The 27,005-nt window shown below is 42.0% G+C and overlaps 1 protein-coding gene across 15 annotated transcripts in view; it reads left to right on the forward strand.

Moving 5' to 3' along the window:
• Positions 1–27,005, forward strand: part of GULP1 (GULP PTB domain containing engulfment adaptor 1) — a 1,103,506-nt gene that overhangs the window by 863,514 nt on the left and 212,987 nt on the right. For all 15 annotated transcript variants that reach the window (XM_056535167.1, XM_056535165.1, XM_056535168.1 and 12 more), the window contains one exon: positions 21,341–21,478. In XM_056535167.1, coding sequence (XP_056391142.1) covers positions 21,341–21,478 — 138 coding nt within the window. The remainder of the gene's footprint in view (positions 1–21,340; positions 21,479–27,005) is intronic.

The raw sequence follows: 27,005 nt of genomic DNA on the forward strand, positions 1-27,005 counted from the left end.
GTGGGGCCAAACTGGATGAGGAGATAGGGAGACTGCGTAGGGAAGAAGGTCAAGATGCTCCTTGCTCGAGTCATGCCTCTGATTCCGAAACTGTGGATGAGGAGGAGAAGGAGGGGCAGACAGTAAATGGTGGCCAGAAAAAGAAGAAGAGGAGGAAGAAGGGTAAGTGTAAGGCGGCACCGTCCTCCTCTTCAGTTGTAGCCTCAAACCATAGAAGGAACAACTCAGTCTCCGACCCTCTGATCGTCCTTTCAAATCGATATGAGGCACCTTGGGGATACCATCTCCCCTCCTCTTTTCGTGGGTCAGGAGGCAGTGCGGCCTCCAGGAGGTGCCGAGCCTCCTTCCTCTGGGGCAGTTTCCTCAGGGGCGGAGGTAACACCAGATGCCGGAGGTAAAGATCCTGGGATGGATATATCCCTGAGTTTAAAAAGAGGCAAAGAGTCTTCCTCCGATTCAGATGGGGGTGGAGGGAAGGAGAGGAAGAAGGTTTAAGGGGTGAGGCCATCTAACTCAATCACCCAGGATGGCGGCACTCACCCCACTGACGATGGCATCCATTAACTGTGCCAGCATAAAATCAGATACGGCTAGATTCGCAGCCTTTGATTTTCTCGGCCGTGTTGAAGCCGACATTTTCTTTTTACAAGAGACCAGGTTGTCAGATCTAGCCTCCCTGGTAAAAGCCAGAAGAGAGTGGAGGCGCGGTCCCTCCCACTGGTCTCTTGCGGCTGAGCCGTATAGTGGGGTGGCGGTCCTTTTTACCACTCCTGTTGAATGCAGACGGGTTATTGAGTTAGAAATGGGGAGGTGCCTGATCTTAGATGTCTTCATGAAGGGACAAGAGCTCCGGCTCATTAACATCTACGCCCCGCAAACTAAGAGGGGCCGTAAAGATCTCTTTATGAGGATTAAGCCCTTTCTTTTTACGAGTCGGCAAGTGATCTTTGGAGGGGACTTCAATAATGTCACAAGGTCCCAAGATAGGAGAGGCTCCAATGGTCCGCTGACTTGCGATAGTGTGGCACTGATTAGCATAGCTAGAGAAGCTCGTCTAGAGGATGCCCACATCCGGAGATCCTCAGGCCACGCGGGTTTCACCTATCATCAAGGTAGTCGCAGGTCTAGGATAGATAGGTTTTATTTAAAGGAGGAAGCCGTCTCTTCCGCAGTGTCCATGGTTGAGGTGGAGTTCTCCGATCACTGTATGATTGTGTTTTCCCTGAATGTTTCAGAGACTCCTTCGTCCCTCCTGGAGGAAGCGGAGATAAGACAGTCCTTTGAGGATTTTCTTCAGAGTCAGGTACCTTTACTGGGCCTATGTAGTAGTAAGTCAGAGTGGTGGGAGATATTCAAGAAGCGGGTTGTGGGGTTCTTCCGCCAGCTCTCGAGCCTCAGGTCCCTGAACAGGAATCGCCTGTATCAGGGTCTGAAGAGGAAACTCGAGCTTCGTGTCTCGACTGGAGGTAGCCGTGAGGATATCTCCAGAGTGAAATCCTTGCTGATGGGGTGTCAGTACGATAGGCACGCATCTTTGGTTTTTGAGAAGGATTTCGGGAAGTACCGCTCGCCCGACCCTTACAGAAACTAAGATGTCTGTGAGTAGTAAAGTCATTTCAGGACTGATTGATAGTACAGGGTCTCTGAATCGGTCCAGATCAGGGATCTTGGAGGTCGTCAGATCCTTCTACTCGCACCTCTTGGGGAGGAAGGATCTAGATTGAGACAAGATGTTGGCTTTTCTGGCTGAAACCATTCCTGAGCCAAGGGTAGACCCCTCTCTTGATATTTTGGCAGAAGAAATCAGGGAAGAGGAAGTGAGACTGGCAGATGGCTTAACATTCGAGTGGTACAGGACCTTTAAGGAGTCTTTAGCTCCCCTCTTGACTGAGGTATTCAATGAGTGTCTCTCCTCGGGCACTCTGCCGAATTCAATGAGGAGGTCAGCCCTGATTCTTCTGTCAAAGGGTAAAGATCCCAGCCTCATTGAGAATTGGAGGCCCATAGCTCTTCTCAATACGGACAGGAAGCTTCTGGCTAAGATACTGTTTAATCGGCTGGTGAAGTTTGCACCCCGGCTCCTTTCGGGGGCTCAGCACTGCTCTGTTCCAGGCCGAAGCACCTTAAGTGCGGTCCTTAGTGTCAGGGAGGCAGTGGAGCGGAGTAGTGCGGGTTTCTGGAAGGGGTACTTGCTGTCCCTGGATCAGGCCAAAGCGTTTGATCGGGTGAACCACGAGTACCTCTGGTCCGTCCTACTGAGATATGGCTTACCGACTACTTTTGTTAATTGGCTTATGATCTTGTATGCAGGGGCAGAGAGTTTCCCGCTGGTTAACGGTTGGTCTGGCAGCTCTTTTGTGGTGTGATCCGGAGTCCGTCAGGGTTGTCCTTTGAGCCCGCTTTTATACGTGTTTGCGATCGATCCCTTCATCCGGAGGGTAGATTGTGGGCCGTTGGCGGGAGTCGAGATGAGTCTGGCGGAGCTGGATGTCGCCCAGAGAGTGGTGGTGTACGCTCACGATGTCACCATTTTCATGTCCTCGCGAGAGGAGGTCGATGTGGTGATGTCGGAAATGGACCGCTACTCGGAGGCATCCGGGTGTAAGATCAACCGGGATAAGTGTGAAAGTCTCTGGCTGGGAGGGGGAGATCCCATGTTTGATCTCCCGGACACCCTTCCAGGGCCCCAAGAGTCAGCAAAAGTTTTGGGCATCATATTCGGCCAGGATGATTATCCCACCAAAAACTGGGATGGTAAGCTCCAGGATGCCGCTCAGAAGGTGGACCAATGGAAGGGTTGGTCTATAACCCTCAGGGAAAGGGTACACCTGATCAAATTGTACCTGCTCCCCTTGTTTATCTATCTGGGCAACGTATGTATCTTGCCAGAGGCCTACTACACTAGGATCTACAGCCTGTTTTTCCAACTTTTATGGGGAAACAGGATGAACCTAGTCAAGAGGGAGGTTACGTACCGCACGAGGAGACTAGGGGGTTTATCTATGGTAAACCCTTTGGTGTTCTTAACCAACACCTTCTTGAAAGCTAACATCTCAAACCTCTGGTCAGAGAGGGCTTCTCCGTGGGTACTCTCCTGCAGGGAATGGTTTCGGCCTTTCTTCCAGGAATGGGAGACAGGAGGGCAAGTGAAGGACCTCCGTACGCCCCATGGATATCTTCCGGCTTATGCTACCCCGACTCTGAAGGTGATACGTCGGTGGGGTCTGGGAGTGTGGAAGATCAGGACCCAGTCAAGGCAGTTCCTTGACAAACGGGTTCTGTTGACCCACTTCCAGAAGCCTCTGGTGCTCAGGGACTGCCCAGGTCGGGATCTGAGGGTGGAGTTGTACCTTTTAAACATGAAAAGGATCCCCCAGAAATTTTGGGACTTGGCCTGGCGCTGCTTTCAGGGGAAGCTATATGTGAAGGACAATTTGAAGTGTAGGAACTCTGATGACCGGGGATGTCCCCGAGAAGAGGGCAGGAACACGCTGGAAAGCATGGACCATTTCCTGCTTCATTGTCCCTTTAATATAGGGGTTTACAACAGGGTGGGTGCTTCCATCGGCTGGAGTCAACTTGACGGCCTTACCTATCCGGAGTGGGCTTATGGGAGGACCCTGGGTGGCTGAGACCAGGGCTCTTTATTCTTAGTTAGTTTAGTGGTTAGGTACTACACGTGGAATGCACGGTGTTAAGTGTCGACCCAACAGAAAATCCTCTCCGAGGTGGAGGGCTGTAGGAACATCACCGGTGACCACGGGAAGATCAGGTCTTTGGAGTATGGCAGTCTTGGTAACAGTAGGGCTTCTCTCCTATGGAGAGGGTTTTCTTTTGATGTGCCCTAGGTACTAGACCTTTTGGGTAGAGTACCATTATTTTGGTTAGGGACAGTGTTATAGGGATAGAGATATGATGAGAACAGGGTTAGTTTGAATGGAGGGATAGGATTAGGGAGAATTGTAGGGGGAGTTAGGGAAAGAGTGTAAAATTATTTTGAATGTATCAAGTCTGCCATCCTTCTTCCCGGTGGTGGGCTAATGCATGCGCATGCTAGCTTTTTGTTTTGTTTTTAAGCTGATATGGTATGAAGGGCTTACAGGCGACCAAAGTTGGGCCTAAAGTGGGTTGTGGTTCAGTGTGTATAAGTTTGTGTATAAGTTGGTTGGGAGGAGTGCTAGGTGGGGAGGGTGTGCTTGTGGGTGGTGGTGGTGTTCATCTTTGGGGGACCTGACATGGGTCAGTTAAGGACTGGACCTTGTGAACTGTAAGAACGGTATGGACTCTGACCCATGTACAGGAGGGGGGGGGGGGGTGTGGGTGAGGGTTCAGTTTTAGTGTAGGGTTTTTCCTAGGGTTTTCGATTGATTTTGTAGGTGTTTTCTGTAGTGCATATATTTTGTTTATATTATATTTTATTTATTTATATAGTATACTTAGTAATTTTGTACCTATATTGTGTTATTACCAAGCATATGGAGAAGGAAAAATGTCGGCACTGCCGCACTCACGATACTGCTGGAGTATTCTGGATCACTGCACCGTCAGGTCCGAATGCCACTAATCCGGTGCTCAGTCCGCCATAAGCATAAGCGTTGTATAACTTGAAAGAAGAAATTGCAGACGGCACTCACGGAACAGCAAGAAGTTTTATTCGGGATCGCTGGTCCACGCAACAAGAACGCCAGGTAAGTCTACCGGTTTCGCGCTACGCAGAGCGCTTACACGTGTAAGCGCTCTGCGTAGCGCGAAACCGGTCGACTTACCTGGCGTACTTGTTGCGTGGACCAGCGATCCCCAATAAAACTTCTTGCTGTTCCGTGAGTGCCGTCTGCGACTATATTGTGTTATATCTATATTGTTTCATATTGTTTCATGTTATAGCGTTATGGTAGCCGGACCAGTTGTTGTGTTGATATGTGGTTTATTTAGTTTATTTTAGTTATGTAAGTTTTGTAAGTGAATGTATGTGTGATATGATTATTATTATTATTATTATTATTATTATTATTATTGTTACTATTATTATTTTTAATTATATTAAAAAAATAATACTATATATATACTATATATATATATATATATATATAATGCAGAAAATACAGCAGCACACCCCAGTAGTAAAGTGCAAAAATTGGGATTTATTGACCCATATCAAATGCGACGTTTCGACGGCATCCCGCCATCTTTTTCAAGCATGAAAAAGATGTCGGGATGCCGTCGAAACGTCGCATTTGATATGGGTCAATAAATCCCAATTTTTGCACTTTACTACTGGGTGTGCTGCTATATTTTCTGCATCTTGGATTATTTGAGCCGTCTGCGATTGGGACTGCTATCCTTTGCTTGCACCCCAAGATTCCCGTCAGAATACGTGGTTGTGCTGCCTACCCTCTACATACATATTATATATATATATTATATATATATATATATATATATGCAAAGTCCAGGAATCACAGCACCAATAGGTCAAGGATCTTCATAAGCTGGTTTCTTTATTCACCCCAAAAGTTACCAGTAACTTTTGGGGTGAATAAAGAAACTAGCTTATGAAGATCCTTGACCTATTGGTGCTGTGATTCCTGGACTTTGCATACATTAACACCAGGCTGGCTGCCTGGGTGTTTCACATGCACGGAGGTTGGTCCCCGGTGCTGTCTCATGCCAATTCTTGTGTGTGTGTGTATGTGTATGTATGTATGTATATGTATATATATATATATAATATATATATATATATAGATATATATATAGATATATATATATATATATATAGATATATAGTATATATAGATATATAGAGATATATATATAGTAGATATATAGAGAGAGAGAGAGAGAGAGAGAGAGAGAGAGAGAGAGAGAGAGAGAGAGAGAGAGAGAGAGAGAGAGAGAGAGAGAGAGAGAGAGAGAGAGATGAGAGAGAGAGAGAGAGAGAGAGAGAGAGAGAGAGAGAGAGAGAGAGGAGAGAGAGAGAAGAGAGAGAGAGAGAGAGAGAGAGAGAGAGAGAGAGAGAGAGAGATTTAAAAAAATAAATACCCCTTTAATTACATACCGATTAGGAGGAGGATTTATTAGAGTCCTCAGAAAACTTCTAGGTAAAGAGTGAGATTGAATATATTTCTTATAATGAAAGTTTACTTTCTTTAAGCTTAGGGATTTGTGGAACTGGAAACACTGACAAATTGTCTATTGGTACCTGTTTGTATATCCCTTTCCTTTAAGGGGAGATGTTGTCACTCAGAATCAAATGAGTTTTTAGTAACCAGTAGGTTTCTTGTGGCTTTGTAAATACTTCTGACTGCAATCCGGGGTGGAAATTTATTGTCCTGTGGGTTGTGTTCTGCTGAGTTTCTTGAGTTGACTGTTTGATGATGTACTTATTTAATGAAGGGTGTTGTGACTTGCTGTTTGTGCGATGCCACACCCTCCCTTCATTAAAAATGCATGTCCCCATACAGTTACATCTGAAAATAAAGTCCCACCTATCTAATGAGGATCACTTAGTGGGGGACTATAGAGCCCTATAGCTCAGCACGGGAGGAAGGTAGAACAGCATGTAATTAGCCCCCATCACCCCCCCCCCCCCTCCCCACCCCCCTCACGCTCCAAGCTATCTACAGGACCATAGGTTCTCTTAAAATATATGAGTAATATGGCAATAAGAGGCAAAAAAAAGTGGTTTAGGTCCTGCAACTACTCCTTTAGGCTAGGGGCTGCACTGAAAATTTATGGAAATACTACAAGGTTGATTTTAAGGGAGTATTCACACCATGGGATCTCCGCCTGCAGCAGGCAATGGCAAAACAAGCTGGCCCTAGGGACCGACTGTAAAATGTGCCATCTCTGGTCTGAAATGCATTTTGGAGCAGAATGAAATCTGTGGTCTAAAAAAATTCCATGGTGAAATGTCTTCTGCAGAAATTCCATAGTGTGAATGGTGCTTACAGAATTCCATTGAGCACTATTGGAAGCTGCTTCAATGTATTTTCACAGCATAATTCAGAAGATCTGTAGTGTTATTGGCTCTAACCATTGAGCTACAACCCCAGTCCAAAACAGGTATTTTGAGTGGCATGCAATCTCAATCAATAGCTAAAATCAATCTTGTCACACTACAAAAAAATTGCAATGTAGCCCTGCCTCAGTGGCAATTCGGCCCTAAACAGATCCTGTGACAATAAAAATGAAGTCTGGAATACCCAGCAACATGTAATAGAGAAAAAGGGGCTGAGCAGTTTTACATATAATGCTGTTGGTAAAAGATTATGTATAACTTTAATTAAAATTTCTGTACATTCTGAGTCCAGTAGGTTGTCCAATTAACCTTTTAAAAAATTGTCTTGGCAGACTCAAATTTTTTTGATAAGGTTCGGTTCATGCGTGCATGGTGAACTGGCAATAAAATAATCCTCAAAAACACTTTTTAACTAAATAGAAGTAATCTAAAAATTTCTAAAATCTACATGATTTGGAAAAAAAAAATTCCACCCGTGTACCACTTCAAGCATGCAATTTCGGTCACTACTGAAGCAAAAAAGTGTACAGCTCTCGACCCTTGCTAGCTTTTTTGAGGCCCTGGCTTGTTCCACTTCAGTCCCATACTGCCAAGGTTGGTCATCATGGTCCTTGTTGTCATTATCATCACTGTTACCTTGTAACATCCAACTCCTCCTCAAGAAGGACATCCCATACTGCCTGCCAACCATATTTGAACCCTCTTTTACCCATTTGCTTTAGAAGGAATATTAGTGGCATAACATTACTAATTCCACTGTTGTCCTTGCTGACAAATCTTGATGCTTCTTCAAAAGGCCTGAACACAGACAGTTGTCTCTGATTAGCTCCCAATACCTAAACTGAAAGTCACACTGGCTCCCAAACACATTTAGTCTGTCTGCTGCATTATATAGTCTGTCACCACTTTGTGCTGCTGTTACAGGTTGTCCAGCTTTTGCAGGGTTAAGTTTAACTGTGTTGGAGCATGGCAAATGAGGCGGTGTTGAGGATTAATATTTCTGAGCCGTAGATATGATTAACCCCCTTAATGACAATGGATGTACATTTATGCTGAGCCGTGCTTCATACACGGTGGGCGTCCCAGTTACTATCAGTAATCAGGGACCCTCGGCTAATGCTGGACTGTCGTGATCACACCCCTATCAGTCCAGCCAAGACATTAGAGAGTGCGTGATGGTGCAAGGGGTTAAGGCCACCAGACCTCTGGGTATCCACTACTAGTCCCAGCAAGTCACCAAAATTAACCCTTAGATAAACGTGTTTCCACCAGAGCTGCCTTCAGAAAGGTGAGCTCATATATTTAGAGATCAAAGACCAGAGCTGATTAATTAAACATTTAATCTGATAAAAGGTATCACAGTGCTGACTATATACAAATACAGAAACAAATGACATACAGGTATAAAAATATATAAAAGAGTTTGGCAAGGCAAGTTCAGAAAGCAAAAATGAAGTCCTTACAGCATAAATGGTATAGCCGTCCTTGGGAGTGAGAGTCCAGCTCTTGTCAGCTTTTTGCACAGCCTTGAACAACCAGTTGAGTCCAGCATTTTAAAATCTTATCTCTGCCTCTTTGGAGGGAAACTCCATTCCCCCCCCTCCCCTCTGATCCCACTAGGTGGGGCATCTCTCTTCCTGACCCCTTATCTGTTTGATATGCTGGGACCAGAGTGCCCTTACATCCTGCTGCTTCAAAGGGCCTCTGACTTCAAAAGGAGATACAAACAAACAGCCAGACCCCCAATAAAATGCAATACACAAAAAGGATACACCGTCTGAATGACCCCTCACCCATGTCTTGGATAATACATACATACAATTATAAAACACATGTCTGTTTCCATAATCAGGCCTTGGGCCTGACACCTCCCCCCTTAAGATGGGGGACAGAGAGATCTGGCCTCTCCAGGCTGATAGATCAGTCTCCATTAACCGTCTATTTCTTTTCTTGACACCACAGGCCCTGCATTCCCCAGGCAAAGATGGCACTGAAGGGGGCCTATTTCCTCATTTAGCTGCCTTTTCTTTGCAGCTAAGAGCTGTGGATTGATCTCTACATCCTGAAGGGATCCCCTGGCTCTTAGCTTCCTCCACTAGGTCTGGTAGGGGATCACTACCCAGCCCTTCCTCTGGTGCACTACATACACTGAGTACCACCTCCTCAGGGTCATAGTATGCCTTTAGCATATTAATGTGGTACTGTCTCTGCCTCTGACCTTTCTCATCAAGGGCTACTACATATGTGGTGGTTTCTAGGCACTGTAAAATGGTAAAGGGACCTTCCCAGGCAGCCTGCAACTTATTCTACCTAATGGGGTTCAGAACCATTACCTTCTGTCCCACTTCATAGACCCGGTCCCTTGCATTGCGATCGTACCAGTACTTCTGCCTGGACTGTGCTGCTGTGAGGTTGTCATGTACCAGCCCAGTCAATGTCTGCATCCTGTCCCTGAATCTCAGAACATACTCCACCACAGAAGTCTCAGGGGCATGTAGCCCCCCTTCCCATTCCCCTCTTACTAAATCTAGGGGTCCCCGCACTTTGTGACCATATAATAACTCAAAGGGCGAGAAACCTGTAGGCTCTTGGGGTACCTCCCTGTAAGCAAATAACAGATGGGGTAAATACTTTTCCCAGTCTCTGCCCTCCGATTCTACAAATGTTTTTAGCATTTGTTTCAAGGTGCCATTGTTATCAGACACTCTGTCCAACCAATGTAGAGGGTTGTGATCAGTTATGACATACAGGTATGGCTGTAATTTTTGCAAAGCCCAGACCACAGCTAGACATTCCTTCTCTATGACCGCATAGGCCACTCCCAAATGTCCTGCCATGGGGGTCTCATGGGCCAACCTCAGCAGCTCTTTCCTGTACTGCCTAGGAACCACTAACGGCCTTTCTCCCTCCTGGGCCCCTAGCATGCCTTTGGAAAGGGACTCCCAGTACAAGATATCATTTTCCCAATATACCCGATGCCCCTCTGTGTCAACATCTGTATGCTCCGGAAATGCTCATTTCCCTCCCCCCCATCTTGGGGCATCAGGGAGCACATTTCCCACAGGTGAACTAGCATCTCCACCTTCCTCTCCCTCAGTTCCAGACATAATGTTACAGGCATCATACACAGGGCTATCACTCCTTCCCTACTCCTCCTTAGGCTCACAGGATTGGGACATATCACTCACTGCTGGTCCCTCATCCTTACATGTCATCAGGGGCACACCAACCCCTCCCCCTAGCCCATCTCCACTAGGTTTTGGCATCGGCAATACATTGTCACCACATTTTACAATACACCCCATTTCACTTTTGGAAAACATTACTAGTTCAGTCACAGGTAAACATTTATCTATCCCCTGCACTCCCTCCCAGTTACCACATTTCACAATAAACCCCCTTCCACTTTTGGAAAACATTACTGGTTCAGTCACAGGAAACATTTATCAATCCCCTGCACTCCCTCCCAGTAACCACATTTCGCAGTGTCTCCCAAAGTCTCGCACAGTACCTCAGAATGAACAGGGCTCTCTCCTAGTCTTTCCGGCATGCAGGTAGTGTCCTCTGGAGCATAATGACAGAGCATCCAACCCAAATCATTCACCAGCAGAACATTAACAGGGTTGTCCTCAGAGACCCCCACCTCCCGCAAACCTTTGCCTGTACCCCAATCCAGGTACACACGGGCCATGGGCACAGCAGGCAGCACACCTCCAATTCCTTTTAAGGCCATGGTTCTTCCAGGGATGATGCCCTCTGTATCCACCACTTCAGGCCGTACCAAGGTAAATGAGGCTCCAGAATCTCGTAACCCCACTGTCACCCGGTCACCCACAGTTACACTCTGTAGGTTATCCCCTCTTTTCTCCACCGCTCCAGACACCAGAAGAACGGCTGTGTGACCTCCAGCTGCCGGTGGAGAATTCTTCTTGTTGGGGCAAGTGGCACTCAATATTGTTGCATCTGTTACATCGGCGGGTGTCCCCCTGACCCAATGTGGCTCCTGTTGCTTTTGGGGACGATGGCAAGAATTTCCTGGCTGGCCTGGTGGTGCTTTGTGGTTGTGTGGCTCCCCTCCAGGTACTTGCTCCAGCTTGTGCAGATCCACGCTTCGCTGCTGGCGCCCAGTTATTGGCAAAGTCATCTCCTAGTTCTGCTGCTTCCATTGCTATCTTGGGCTTGCGGTCCAAAATCCACTCTCTGGCTTCAAAGCTCCGTGTTTGGAGAAACTGATCCAGGACCATCAAGTCCTCCAGGGCCTCATAGGTAGTGACTTGTAGGCCCCCAGTCCATTGCCTGAATGCAGTCCTTAGCTGACCTGCATGTTCAGTGCAGCTTTCTGTGGCGCTTTGTTGCAAAGTCCTAAATCTTCTCCGGTAAGCCTCTGGAGTCCGATTAAAACTTTTTAGCAGGGCAGATTTTATTGCCTCATAGTCCTGGTCACTTTCAGAGAGAAGCGAAGCAAACACATCCAGAGCTTTCCATCGCAGCCGTGGGGTTAGATATCGTCCTCACTGTTCCTTAGGTAGATGGAACTGCCGGCAAACCTTTTCAAATCCCCTCAGGAACACATCCAGATCACCATCTTTCTCCAACATGGGGAAATGTTCCAAGCGGGGTTTGTGGTCTCCTTGATCCTGCACATCACTCCGTTCGGATGAAGCATCCCCTCTCAGCCTCAGAACCTCCAGTTCATGCCTCCGCTGGGCCTCTCTCTCTGCCGCCTCTCCCTCTCTCTCTCTCTGCGGCCCGTGCCTGGGCCTCTCTCTCTGCGGCTCGTGCCTGGGCCTCTCTCTCTGCGGCTTGTGCCTGGGCCTCCCTCTCTGCAGTTTGGTACTGGAGAAGCAGTTGAAGTTTCATAATGGCATCCACATTCCCAAGGTGTTGTAAGGCAGTCCGCATATAAGCGTCCAAGGCCTCATGTGGAGTACTGTCCTAATGGGGAGTAATGTTGTATTCCCCAGGAGATATCAGTCCTTGGATGGCAGTTCCTGGTGTAGGACTTTGTCTCATGTCACTCAGCTCTTCTGCATGGGCATCATACTCCACGAGATCAGCAATAAGTTGTTCCTTGTTCTTTCCTGCAGTAGGGATGTCCTTTTCTTGGCACATTAGCTCCAGTGCAGGCTTGGACTGCTTGTGATATGCCTCCATATTTCCGAGATGAGACAGAGGAGGTAAAACAGGAGATGGGGAGGACAGAACTGTCTTTCACTCTTTTTGTATGTCTTTTAAACCAGCACTGAGCTCTGTCTTTGGAATTTACACACAAGAATATGTATGCAATTTCTTCTAGTGCTAAGATTTCCTTACAGGTAAAATCCAGCAAGCACTAAAAATCTCTAAATATATCCCGACGCTGCCACCAGTTGTCACGATCACACCCTATCTGTCCAGCCAAGAAATTAGAGAGAGTGTGATGGTGCAAGGGTTAAGGCCACCAGACCTCCTGGTATCTACTACTAGTTCCAGCAAGTCACCAAATTAACCCTTAGATAATCGTGATTAATTAAACATTTAATCTGATAAAAGGTATCACAGTGCTATATATATATATATATATATATATATATATATATATATATATATATATAAAAATACAGAAACAAATGACATACAGGTATAACAATATATAAAAGAGTTTGGCAAGGCAAGTTCAGAAAGCAAAAATGAAGTCCTTACAGCATAATGGTATAGCCGTCCTTGGGAGTGAGAGTCCAGCTCTTGTCAGCTTTTTGCACAGCCTTGAACAACCAGTTGAGTCCAGCATTTTAAATCTTATCTCTGCCTCTTTGGAGGGAAACTCCATTCCCCCCTCCCCTCTGATCCCACTAGGTGGGGCATCTCTCTTCCTGACCCCTTATCTGTTTGATTATATGCTGGGACCAGAGTGCCCTTACATTCTGCTGCTTCAAAGGGCCTCTGACTTCAAAGGAGATACAAACAGCCAGACCCCCAATAAAATGCAATACACAAAAAGGATACACCGTCTGAATGACCCCTCACCCATGTCTTGGAAAATACATAGATACAATTATAAAACATATGTATGTTTCCATAATCAGGCCTTGGGCCTGACATGGACATTGTTGATGGGCTCATGTCTGGCATTAACCCTTTAAATGCTGCAAATTACTTATTTACATTCAGGCATACGCCCTCCTGGGACTAATTTTCCAAACTACTGAACCCTATCCAAGAAAAATTTCCTTTATTTATCCATATAAAAAAATGTGTAATTGGGAGTAAACCAAAACATGATGTGTATTAAAAACACCGCTATTAGGATCAGATTATAATGGAGTTTATCCTCCTATTTCAAACTCCTATAGTTGGAGGCTCCCTGCTGGGACGCGCTCTTATGATTTTCAGGAATTTTTCCAACTAACACCAACTATATATGGTACATGGTTTTCTGATCCATAAGCGGCTTATTAAAACATCAAATACTGACACCCCTTCCCCCCCCCCCCAACATTTTAACAGCCGTAACCAGCTCTGCCCTTGATAAAGCTGATTACGGACTGCGAAATGTTGGGGGGGGGGGGGGGGGTCAGCATTTGACGTTTTAATAAGCAGCTTATGGATCAGAAAACCATGTACCATATATAGTTGGTGTTAGTTGGAAAAATTCCTACAAAATCATAACAGCGCGTCGAAGCAGGGAGCCTGAATGGGAATTAGTAATTTAAACATATGTGGTGTCACGGAGTGCTTAAATGCTTAACCAGTTGCTGTCTAAGGACCAGCCAGCTCAACCTGAGATGGCAACCAGTGTATGGTGTGGGCTCCCGCCTCGAAACCACTTCTTACCGGCTGGCCCCCAACTGATTCCTGTAGCTGGGGGCTGATAGTAAAATAAAATAAAACCTATATAAATTAGGTATCCTTGTAACCATATGACCTACCGAATAAAGATAAGGTGTAATTGTTACCCAAAATTGCACTGCGTAGAATCGGTAGCCCCCAAAATGTTTTTTTTCTTTTTTTAAACTTTGCCAAACAAATATTTTTTTTCCTGGTTTCACCGTAGATTTTGTAGTAAAATGATTGATGTCATTACAAAGTAAAATTGGTGCCACAAAAACCAAGCCCTCACATGGGTCTGTAGGTGGAAAATTGAAAGCGTTATGATTTTTAGAAGGTGAGGAGGAAAAAACTAAAGTGCAAAAATGGAAAATGGCCATGTCCTAACCGCACGGCCAATGGTGTACAAATAAAAAATTATAATTTAGTTCAGAATTACATATTTTTGGTTGCTTCATAAATCATAAAATAATGAATAAAAAGTGAATTAGTCCCATCACAACAAAAAAAATTGTACCAATAATAAACTACAGATAACAGTGCAAAAAAAATTAGCCCTCATATAACCCTGTATACAGAAATATATAAAAGTTATAGAGGTCAGAAGAGGACAATTGGAAGCATACTAGCTTTCGTACAAAAAGTTAAAAAACATTTTCAAAGTAGAAAAACAAAACTAAATTGGGTATCATTTTAATCATATGGACCTACAAAATTTATAAAATGTGTCATTTAACCGAAAAGTGCATTACATAGAAATGGAAGCCCGCCAAACGTTGTGAAATGTTTTTTTTTTTTCATTATTTTTGTTTCACCATAAATTTTGAGGTAAAATGAGTGATGTCATTACAAAGTACAATCGGTATTGCAAAATAAAAGCCCTCATATGGGTCTGTAGGTGCAAAATTGAAAATGTTATGATATTTAGAACAGGAGGAGGAAAAAATTAAGGTGCAAAAATAAGAAAATGTTGTTTTTAAGGGGTCAAAATCATAAGAACGGCTAAACCAAATTCAAAGTTTTCTGCACATAGCCAGCACATCACTTAAACGTAGTTTACAAATATGTTAGAAATTTTATAAGTCGACCACATAGGCATAGCCTATAAATACTGCTGTTGCCAAGAAATTCCCCTTCTAGACACACCTGCATAAGACATTTTTATTGTCTTATTTGTGGGAAAATTCAACAAAAATAAGACTATTGGGAGATATTACTGTTACTAAAAGAAAGAAGATGTTCCTTATAAATAGTAGTGTTTTTTGTGCAGATTGCATCCAAAATTACTGCTTGTCTATCTTCCTATCAATCTTTCTATATATACACACACACATATATATATATATATATATATCTGTCTATGCCAATAATTTCATATCTGAACTTTATTGCATGTCTGTTTTATATGGTCCATGGCCATAGACCTCATGGGAAACATTCTTGGTTATGTGGATAAAACTCAAGTACATACTTGATAAAACAAGTCTGAAGCAGATGACAGATGTAATGTTTCTTTTTTAGTTAAGCATAACAAGTTTATATATACAAAGGATTCTTGGAATAACTTTATTCCTGTACTGTTGTAGAAGTAAACTTTGCGGATAATAGGGTTTATTGTTGCAATGACATAATCCTCTATGATGAGATGACTAGATTTTGAGGAATACTATCTATAAATGTTTACCTTTGTAGTACTGAGGAATTTCTTGTGGGTTGTTGTCATACCAGGTGCAGGGCAGAGCTTTATAGAATTTTAGCAACTACAATGTTTTTCTGGTAAATGTTAGTCATGTTTCATCCTGTATGTACAAGTACATATATTTATATTTCATAGTAGTAGTTTGGCAATGTTCCTTCCTCAAACATGTTTCCCACATATAGGAAAGTCAAAGGTGACCTGAAAAGATATTATTTGCTAATATAGTAAAGATCATTTTTGTTTTCACAACTTCAAATGTGTTTTATATTTGCTCTTTATAGTATTATTTTATTGCTGGTAATGGTAATATATTGGGAGCTTGTCTATTCCAATCTTACTTCAGTCACACTCCTTAAATGATGAAAGATAGTCTTGTAATGTGTACTTGGTTAATAACCTTTACAAGTGTAATTGCAGTTTTAAGTATCAAGCACTTGATGGCAACAGTGCACCATAAATGGTTATCATAAGGAGCAGTTTACAACAGGCATAAACAATTGTTCGATGTCTTAGTAAATGCTAGATGTTATGTACTCATAATACATTATATCAGAAACAACAATATGTATCCTTAAGTGTTAATGTCATTCTCTTGTGCAGATCCCACATGTGCACTTTAGATATATTAGTTATGTTCGTAGATGTAGCTGATCAGAAAATTTTTGAGCTGTATCAATAAACATAATGACTGTGAATGTATGTTCCAAATCTAGTAATTATATTATGATAGGCCAAACTCTATTGTTTAATTAGAGTAAGAAGAGAAGTGGGCCCAGTACTGAACTTTAGGCACAACGCTTATCACTACGGACCATTCAGAGTAAGCATAACTGACTACCACTCTCTGGGTATGATCCTTAAGCCAGTTTTCAAATTGACAGGTTCTCTTTATTCTTTAGGTCCTTTTGTTTAAATGATCCCCTTATTATATGCTTTTCTATTATTGTACTGCTTTTAAAAAAACTCAGAACTTAAAAAAAAAAACAAAAAAAAAAAAAATCATTTGTTTAAAAACGCCCTATTCTGACCCCTATAATGTTCTCATTTTTCCATATACAGGGCTGCATGAGGGCTCATTTTTTTTGTGCCGTGAACTGTAATACAGTAAGGAGCATGAAGGTGGGCATTATAACACAGTTAGGGCCACAAAAGGGACATTTGTACAGTGTGGGGCATCAAAAGGAAAACAACTACTGTATAAAGAATAAAATGAGCATTATTACAGACAGCACTGAGAAGATCACTGTTATAGTATATGTGGGCGCTATTACTGACAGACAACAATGAGGTCACTGTTATAGTATATGTGGGAACTATTACTGACAGGCAGCACCGAGAAGAACACTGACTGTTACAGTATATGTGGGCACTATCACTGACAAGCAGCACTGAGAAGATCACTGTTAGGCCATGTTCACACGTCGGAATTTCCGTGTTGGATTATGCATTGGAATTCGGCACGGAGATTCCGCAGCAGCAGAGTCCCATTGAATTAAACAGGATTCTGCTGCTCTATGCACATGGCAGAATTTTTGTGCCAGATGTTTCCGGCACAGAAATTCCATTTTCTGTGTCCGCACAAAGAATGAATACGATCATTCTTTGTGCGGAGTCCGCACAGAATGCATAGCCGTCTATAAGACGGCACATTCCTGTCCGGTCCGGTGACAGTATTAGGTTAGGGCTACATGGCAAAAAATGGGTTGCACAAAGATCGCCATGTTGTTCTCCTTGACTCGTGCTGAATTTCAGCTATTGTAAGTAAATGTGGTCACACAAAGAGAAATCAAGAGCAAGTCAGTTCTTGCGCTTTAGCTGGTTTATTTAACCCTTAATCTGGCATCATGAAATGTATGGATTTCTGTTACCCTGTGGTTTCCTGTGACCGTACATTTTATGATGCCATTTTGCACTGGATTTCTCTATGTGTGTCTTTAGTCTCTCGCCACAATACTAGACACAAAAGAATCTCTGAATGTTATGAACACAAAAATCACTGAGAAATTTGAGAGTTGTCTAAGAAATTACTGAGAGTTGTCTAAGAATTATTGGGTGTAATCTGTCTGGCCCTGGAGCTTTGTTTACATTCACTTTATTTAATTTATCTCGGACCATATGTACAGTAAGCCAGTTCAGTACATTACATGATTTGTTACCAGCACTAGCTGGTACTACACCATTTCTCATAAAATGATCGATCAGTCTGCTCTACAACATATCTGCAGATTTAACTTCATTTTCATCATGGCAGGATCCCTTTAATAAAATTGGATGTCTTAATTGGTGGATGCTGGATGTTACCTTACCATTTTTTATGTGTTGTGAATGTGGACAAATATAATGTTATGCATTTGGATACTAATAATCTGTATGCATCATATGTCGTAGGGGGAGTAAAACTGGGGGAGTCACTGGTAGAGAAGGATATAGGTGTACTACAGAACAGCATGCAAAGTAAAACAGTTACTTCTAAGGCTAGCAGGATATTGTCATATATCAAAAGAGGCATGGACTTGTGGGACAGGGACATAATATTACCGATTTGAAAGCACGAGTATGACCTCACCTGGAATACACTGTTGAGTTTTGGATATTGGTTCATAGAAAGGATGTCCTGGAGCTGGAAAAGGTACAAAGGCATTCAGCTAAACTAATAAGCGACGTGGAACATCTTAGTTATGAGTGAAGTTTAAAATAAAAACATTTTTTAGTCTTAAGAAGAGACTGAGAGGGATATAATCAACTTATAAAAATGGACAAAAAATATAGAGAAAAACACCCTCAAAAGACAAGAGGCATTTCCTCAGCCTGGAGAAAAAAGGTTCAATCTCTAGGGGAGACAAACCTTCTTTACCATAAGAACTGTGAATCTATGGAAGGGTCTACCTCAGAAACTGGTCACAGCAAAAAGCAGCTGAGTGCTTCAAAAAAGGCTTTGAAAACTTCTTTGAACAAAATAATAATGTATATGTAGAAATACAGAATCATGCTATGTAAACATTATTTATTTATGTAAATTTCTGCTTGTTCCAGACTTAGTAGTCAAGTGGCCCTATTCAGTGATTAACAGATAGCAGTCAATCACTAGTAGGACCACTTACCCAGAATAAGCAGAGGCTTCCCTTGGCAGAGGATAGGTGATAAGATGTTAGATCGCCGGCGTCCCGCTCCTGGGGACCCCCGCGATCTCCAAGGCAAGGTTCCGTGTTCCTGATGCTGCCGGCATGGAGATCGTGGGAGTCCTCAGCGGCGACAGGGAAACACCACCTTTTACTGCTTTTAAAATACCTTAGTAAAATGTAGATGTTATTAACCATGGATGCTTTGTTTTCATAAAAAAAAGAGCAAGACAAGACACCATATTCACACAGATGGAAAATGTGTACGAGTTCATACTCAAGGCACATCAATCAGAAGAAAGAGGATATAATTACATGTACTTTGTAAAAATTTAAGGGAAATAGTTTAGAAAAACAGATTCCAGACCATTAGGGTAAGCCAATAGCATAAAATAAAGAAGATTCATGAAAACTATCAGTAAAAACTAATGTCTTTCTAGACTATAGCAACATATATCACAGTGTCATTTTTATTTTAAGAACACATTAATTAATAAAAGTTGTATTGTGTTTGATTGGTATGGACAGTTAAGACAGTTGATCAGTTTTCATGAATGTCCCCCACAGACACAGATTTAATGTCGGTAGCATATTTCAACCTAAATGTTGTTGTATGAGGATAGCAAAATATGGAGCTGTGCTCACTAAAAAGTACCACTGTTGTCCATGGGCTGTGTCTAGCTTTGTCATTTTTCTATTATTTTTACTAAGCTGCAAGGGAGAAGAGTCACACTATTTTCGGAACACAGCAACCATGTTTTTATAATCTCTTACAGTCCGTTGAATGGCATAAGGATATAGAATATATGTATCATTTTTAACTCCACATTTATATTAATTGAATGGAGGTTGTTATATTAGTAGAAAATGTAACAGTAGTGAGAGATAGAAATCCTTTCTGTAGGAAAGTAATGTCATTTTTATATTGCATTTAGAGTGTGACCAGCATGCGCTACATGTACATTTAACAGTGTTTCTATTTAAAAGATGTATGGAATATTTGCAACAAAAACTTGGCTTAGGCATTTTGGTTATTTATTAGATCTTAAAGGAGAGAGTTAATGTTTTAAGTCCCCCTGTGCCCCGGCTGCAAAAACATAGAAAAAACAACTCTAACTCACCTTCCTATGTTCCCCGGTTGTGGAGATATCGGTGCCCCCGTTCCTCCAGTGCTGCTGGCTTCTTAGGCTCGAAACGTCACAGTGCAGGCAACGTATTGCCGGCCGGAGCGATGTCCCGCCTCGGCCGGTGATAGGCTGAGAGCACTGTCATAAGGAGCCAGGGCAGCAGGGAGAAGGCGGAGTCATTATATGACGCTCAGCCTATCACCGATTGAGGCAGGACATTGCTGTGGCAGGCGATAGGCTGCCTGCACTGTGACATTTCGAGCCTCAGAAGCCAAAAGCCAGCACCACCGGAGGAACAGGACACTGATATCTCCACAACGGGTGAACATAGGAAGGTTAGTTAAAGTTTGTTTTTTAAGTTTTCTGAGCCTGAGCACTGGGGGACTAACAAAATTAATGCTGCAGTTCTCATTTAATGAAGGTTATCATAACCTACAGTATATTATTCATACAGCATAGAATGGACAGCTAAGGCTGCTTTCACACTATAAAAATACTTCCGTTATGAACGCCCGTTAGGAAATCGGCAGTTATACGGCTGGTACAAAATCACTATCCCATTATAGTCTTTAGGATTTTTCTAATAGCCGTTTTAACCCGTTTTCGCCTGTTATGAATTACGACCGTTATTTTGTGATGGGCGATAGTAACAGGAGAATTAGTGCATGCACTATTTCTCCCGTTCATTCGCCCATCACAAAATAACGGCCGTTATTAATAACGGGTGGTAACGGGTTAAAACGGCTATTAGAAAAATCCCATAGGCTGTTAGTGATTTTGTACCGGCCGTATAACTACCGATTTCTGAACGGGTGTTCCTAACGGAAGTATTTTTATATAGTGAAAGCAGCCTTACTAGAGCTAGTCTTACCTAATACCCATAATTTCTAAATAAATTTAGTAAAACTAATTTTCCCACAACCTTTCAAAAGCAGAAACTGCAAAAGCATAGTTGAAATCCTTAAAACCTGGTCTAAACTCTACTTATTCTGCTGTTGGAGGGAAATCAATTTAGTTTAAGAAGCTGAACTGAGATAGTTTTACAGTATAACCCTCATCCCTTAACAGACTGCTATTAAGTAAACAAAGAATGAGACCTTTAGATTCTATGGATAGCACACATAACTTAAGTAATTTCTGCTTCTTATGGTGAAAAATTCTACAACATATCTCCAGTAATCTTAGCTGCCTTCTTAACTTTTATCTCCATGAAACATATTGTCCTCCCACACTCCAAACAACATATTTTACTAACAAAGTCTGAATATTTTCCAGGCTGTAGATTGATTAGGTGTAGAGAGAATCCATGTTTTCTGTGGAAACATGCCATTTTAGTTTAAGGTTAAAAACTAACTTAAAACATAAAATACAGTATTAATACCCCATTAAATTCTGAACTGAAAGTGGTCATATGGCACAGCAGTCCTTATGTGGAGGAATCAGACTGACTTTACTTTCTTTGGTATATGTATGTGTGTAATTATTATTTAAATTATGTATCAACTTAATGTCGCAGTTGTTTGTTTTTGAGCTAACATCAGTTAATAATTGTCTTTTTTCTTTATAGGAAGTACTACACAACTGTCAGTTACACAGGATATCATTTTGTGCTGATGATAAAACAGACAAAAGGATTTTTACATTTATATGCAAGGATTCAGAGTCCAATAAGCACTTGTGTTATGTGTTCGATAGCGAGAAGTGTGTAAGTATGCCAGATGTTTTAGGGCGTTTTTTTTTTGTCTTACATTGAAAGGGCTTGGCTTGGCTGGAGATTGCTATAACGGCTTGGGATCAGATGAAATTTGCAGATGTTTATCTTCACTATTGGCTCTGACTCATCATGAGAAAACAGATCAAGATGTTTCATTTGTATTTCTTCCCATGCTTAGTTTCATGCAACTTAAAATTAAGGGTCCTTTGGTATTTGCTTTTCAGCTTAATTCTCTGAAAATAAATTAAGTTTAGTTGTTTTTTTTGCAAACACAATGTAGCTGACAAAATCTGTTCATTCTCATATTTTATAATAAATTCTAACATATCAGTAAGTTACCTACCTACAGCCTGAACATTATGTAACAGTGGCAGTCATTCACTGCTGCCTCCCAGTCTATGTCTGTTCACTTTTCCTGGCTGCCACCATGCTGCCTTTTTTTTTCCTTTCTCCTGGGGTTCCAGGTCTGGTCCCATTAGGTGCATGTACACTCTGTCATCCTAAAGGACCAGCACATGTACTCCAAATCTGTCTTCCATCTATCCTTATCCTGAACTACTATTATTGTAGCTCCACCCACTCATCTGTACCTGAGCAACATTGTGATTTACCATGACGGAGGTATTTAGAGAAGCTGCCTGCTTCTGATTCCTGCATTTGCTTTGTGCCTAATTTTCCTGACTTTGCCTTATTTCTGTGTACTTTTTCGTCTCTCCTTTGCTTGACTTGGATTGTTAACCCTTAACCAGAGCTGTCTGCCACACCCATTTTGCCTGTTTATAACTATGCTGTGTGCCACCTGCTAACAACCTATACCTGGACCTAGACTTGCCTTTGCCTGACCCTTATGCCTACCCACACTTGTAACATTGAACTTGTTGGACTCTTTTTTTCAACCGCATGAACTACCTGTAACCCTAATGAGTCCCTACTGAGTTAAGCCAGAGGAAGGCAAAAAACCCTCATACTAGAGGTAAAAATTTCTTCCCGACTCCAAATATGGCAGTCAGAATAAATCCCTGGATCAATGTTCTGTCCCAGCGATGTTTTTTTTCTCCAAAAATGCATCCAGCCCCTTTTTGAACTCTTTTACAGAGTTAACCATGGCCATCTCCTCTGGCAGAGAATTCAATAGTCTCAGTGCGCTAACAGTAAAGAACCTCCATCTGTGCTGGTGTAGAAACCTTCTTTCCTCTAAACATAGAGGATGCCCCCTTGTTATAGATACAGTCCTGAGTATAAATAGATCATGGGAGAGATCTCTGTACTGTCCCCTGATATATTTATACATAGTTATTAGGTCTCCCCTAAGCCTTCTTTTTTCTAAACTAAATAATTAGTGTTGCTCGCCAATATTCGCAATGCGAATTTTATTCGCGAATATCGCATATTCGCCAAATTGCGAATATTCGCGAATATAGCACTATATATTTGCAATTACGAATATTCGTTTTTGTTTTTTTTTCACAGTACACATCACAGTGATCATCCCTCTCTGCTTCCAGCTTGTGTGGTGTAAAGAAGGCTCTAATATTACTGCGCGAGACTGGCGTGTGAATTTTCGCATATGCGAAAATGTGCACATGCAAATTTTCGCATATTCGAATTTTCTCATATGCAAATGTTGCTTAATGCAAAGTTCCACATATGCAAATTTTCACATATGCAAATTTTTTATATGCAATTTTCACGAAAATAAAACGTGAATATTACGAATATGCGAATTTAGCGAATATATGACGAATATTCATCCATATATTCGCAAAATATCGCGAATTCGAATATGGCCTATGCCACTCAACACTATAAATAACCCCAATTCTGATAATCTTTCTGCGTACTGTAGTCCTCCCATTCCCCGTATTACCCTGGTTGCCCGTCTTTGAACCTTCTCCAGCTCCACTATATCTTTTTTGTACACTGGTGCCCAGTACTGTACACAAGATTCTGTGTGTGGTCTGACTAGTGATTTGTACAGCGGTAGAATTATTTCCTTGTCATGGGCATCTATGCCCCTATTGATGCACCCCATAATTGTATTTGTCTTGGCAGCAGCTGCCCGACACTGGTCACTACAGCTAAATTTACTGTTAACTAAGACTCCTATGTCCTTTTCCATGTCAGTCGTCCCAAGTGCTCTCCCATTTAATACATAATCCCAGCCCAGATTTTTCTTCTCCATGTGCATTATCTTACATTTATCAGCGTTGAACCTCCAACCTATCCAGATCCATTTGTAACAGTGCACTGTCCACTATAGTGTTTACCGTTCACAGAGTTTAGTATCATCTGCAAAGATTGCTACTTTACTAATCAACATCTCTACAAGGTCATTAATGAATATATTAAATAGGACAGGACCCAAGACTGACCCCTGTAGTACCCCACTAGTAACAGTCACCCAATCAGAATAAGTGCCATTAATAACCACCCTCTGTTTCCTATCACTGAGCCAGTTACTTACCCACTTACACACATTCTCCCCCAGCCCCATCCTTCTCATTTTATGCACCAATCTTTTATGTTGGAACCGTATCAAATGCTTTGGAAAAATCCAGATATACGACATCCAGTGATTGCCCCTGGTCTAGTCTGGAGCTCACCTCCTCATAAAAGCTGATCAGGTTAGTTCTACAGGACCTATCCCTCATAAAGCCATGCTGATACATTTATTTTTATCAAGATATTCCAAAATAGCATCACTTAGTTTAACCTCCATTTGTATGTAAATTGTTTGAGGGTTTTCTAACAGGTCTATAATTCCCGAGTCACGTTTTGACCCCTATTTAAATATTGGCACCACATTTGCCATGTGCCAGTCCTGGGGAACAGTCCCTGTCCCTATAGAGTCCCTGAATATTAAAAATAGAGGTCTGTCTATTACATTACTTAATTCCTTTAGAACATGGGGGTGAATGTTATCTGGACCTGGTGTTTTGGTCTATTTTGACTTTTTTGAAGGCTGCACTGTACTTCTGTCTTTCTGTCTCTATTTTTGCGGATTTTATCAGTTTTTTTACATATTTTACATTTTTCTCTATAGCTTTTTTAATGCTTCTTCACTGCCATTCAGTTTTAGTAGTTTAAATGCTTTATTTTTGTCATATATTGCCCCCTTAACGTTCTTATTCATCCATATTGGTTTTCTTTCATTTACTTTTATTCCCATAAGGTATATACATCTTACAGTGAGAATTTAAGATATTTTTAAAAGTCTCCCATTTAGTGTCAGTATTCTTGTTTTTGAGGACATTATTCCAATTTATATTGTAAAGGGCTTCTCTGAGTTGATAAAACTTTGCCTTCCTAAAGTTCATTGTTTTTGTGGCCCCTCAAGAGATTCCCTTATTGAAGAACAAGTTATAATGTATTATATTATGATCTCTATTTCCTAGGTGTCCTTCTACTTGCACATTAGTTACTCTGTCAGGTCTGTTGGTTCTGTGAAGATGTATAAACTCTGTGAGAGTATGTCGTCAGGGTACACTTACAAGTTTAGAATATACGAGGGTCGAGATTCCCATATTGAACCTCCAGAATGTCCCTCCATTTTGGGTGTCAGCGTGATGATCGTGTGGGACCTTTTGCACCCACTACTAGATAAGGGTTACCACCTTTATGTGGATGACTTTTATATTAGTATCCCTCTGTTCAAATCCCTCACCGGCAAAACTACGTCCGCTTGTGGGACCGTGTGGAAAAATTTGAGAGGTCTCCCAAACTATCCCCTCCAGGCGCCAATCTCCAGGGGTGAAACCCGTGCCTTTACCCATGAAAACCTGTTACTGGTCAGGTATAAGGACAAGAGAGATGTACTTATGCTCACCGCAATTCATGGTAATGGCACCACCCCGGCACCGGTCCTCAAGCCTGGTTGTATTGCAGACTACAATCAGTATATGGGAGGAGTTGATCTCTCTGATCAAGTTCTCAAGCCATTTAATGCCATGCGCACAATCCGGGCATGGTACAAAAAATTTGAGATCCACATGGTCCAGGTTTCCATGAACAACATATATGTACTATACCGGAGCGCTGGCAACACTGGGAGATTTCTACAGTTCCAGGAGGTCCTGATCTTTGGCGAACAGGAGGGAGTGGCCAAAATCACTTTTGGAACTATAGGTGCCCGGATCGTCCCAGGCCAACACTTTCCAGGTGAGGTCCCCCACACTGGAAAGAAGAAACAATCCCAGAAAAAATGCAGTGTGAAGCGAATACGGAAGGACACCACTACTCAATGCGACACTTGCCCTTTCATCTGGGCCTCTACATTAGAAATTGTGTCAGGGAGTATCACACTTCCATGGAGTACAAAATTATAAAATCCTCTTTCCCAATTTTCTTTCCCCTTGATTTCACCCCAATTTACTTGTCCACAGTACAGTGTCTTCCAAATTTGAACCCCCCCCCCCAAAAAAAAAAAAAAAAAAAAAAAAAAACACATTAACATAATACTCCTGATAAGACCTCTGGTGGTATTGGGTCATGTGTCAGAGTAATTTGCATTGGGGGTTTTCAAGTTGCCTTAAATGCACCACTCTTTCTTTCCACCTGAGCGGTGTGTGCATTTGAGGTAACAGAATAGGGACGGTCACACGCATCACATTCCCAGAATGATTTGGGGTGGGCATAATTTTTACTTTTGGCTATACTCTGGGTCATCATTCTGGGTACCCAATTGGCATATTAGGAAAATTGCAATTTTCTTTTTTCATAAAGCTACACTTCATCCATTCCTGGAAAAAAAATATCTAGGAAAACACACGTCTGTTATAAATGTAGTTTCTTTTTTTTTTTTTTCCTCTGAATGTATGTTACTGTCAGTTTCTGATATGTCAGTTAGAAACATAGGCCTGGAATGCGCAGTGCTCTCTCCTCCCCTGAGCGATGTGGGCATTTTCAGGTAACAGTTTAGGGATGGCCACCAAAATTGCAATTTTCATTTTTCACAAACTACACTTCATCCATTCCTGGAAAATAAATATAAGAAACACCTGCCGGTTCCAAATGTCCACTTTGCCCCTATACAGATTCCTCAGGGGGTGTACTTTCTGTAATAAAGTCATATGTGGGTGTTTTTTTTTTTTCCCTCTGAATGTATGTAACCATTAGCTAATGAAATGTCATAGCCCTCAAATGCGAACATAGCTCTATGAGTCTATAGCCCTCCTATGTGCCCGAATAGCATGTTAAGTCCACATATGGGGTATTTCTTTACTCTGGAGAAATTGAGATAAACATTTTTTTCGGGCCTTTTCTTCTATTAGCCCTTTTGAATTAGCAAAATTTTGGGTAACACCAGCATTTAAGTGAAAACATCAAATTTTTCATTTTTACAGGCCACTGTTCCAAAAACATGTGAGGTGTAAATACTCACTGTACCCCTTGTTACTTTCCTTGAGGGGTGTAGTTTCGAAATTGAGGTCACTTGCCATTTTTTTTTTTTTTTTTTTTTTAGAGATTTTAGGTCACAACCTCTGCCATTGCAGGGCAAATCACCACCTTAGGCCTCAAA

This window comes from Hyla sarda, chromosome 8, assembly GCF_029499605.1.
Source record: "Hyla sarda isolate aHylSar1 chromosome 8, aHylSar1.hap1, whole genome shotgun sequence".
NCBI classification, from domain to species: domain Eukaryota; kingdom Metazoa; phylum Chordata; class Amphibia; order Anura; family Hylidae; genus Hyla; species Hyla sarda.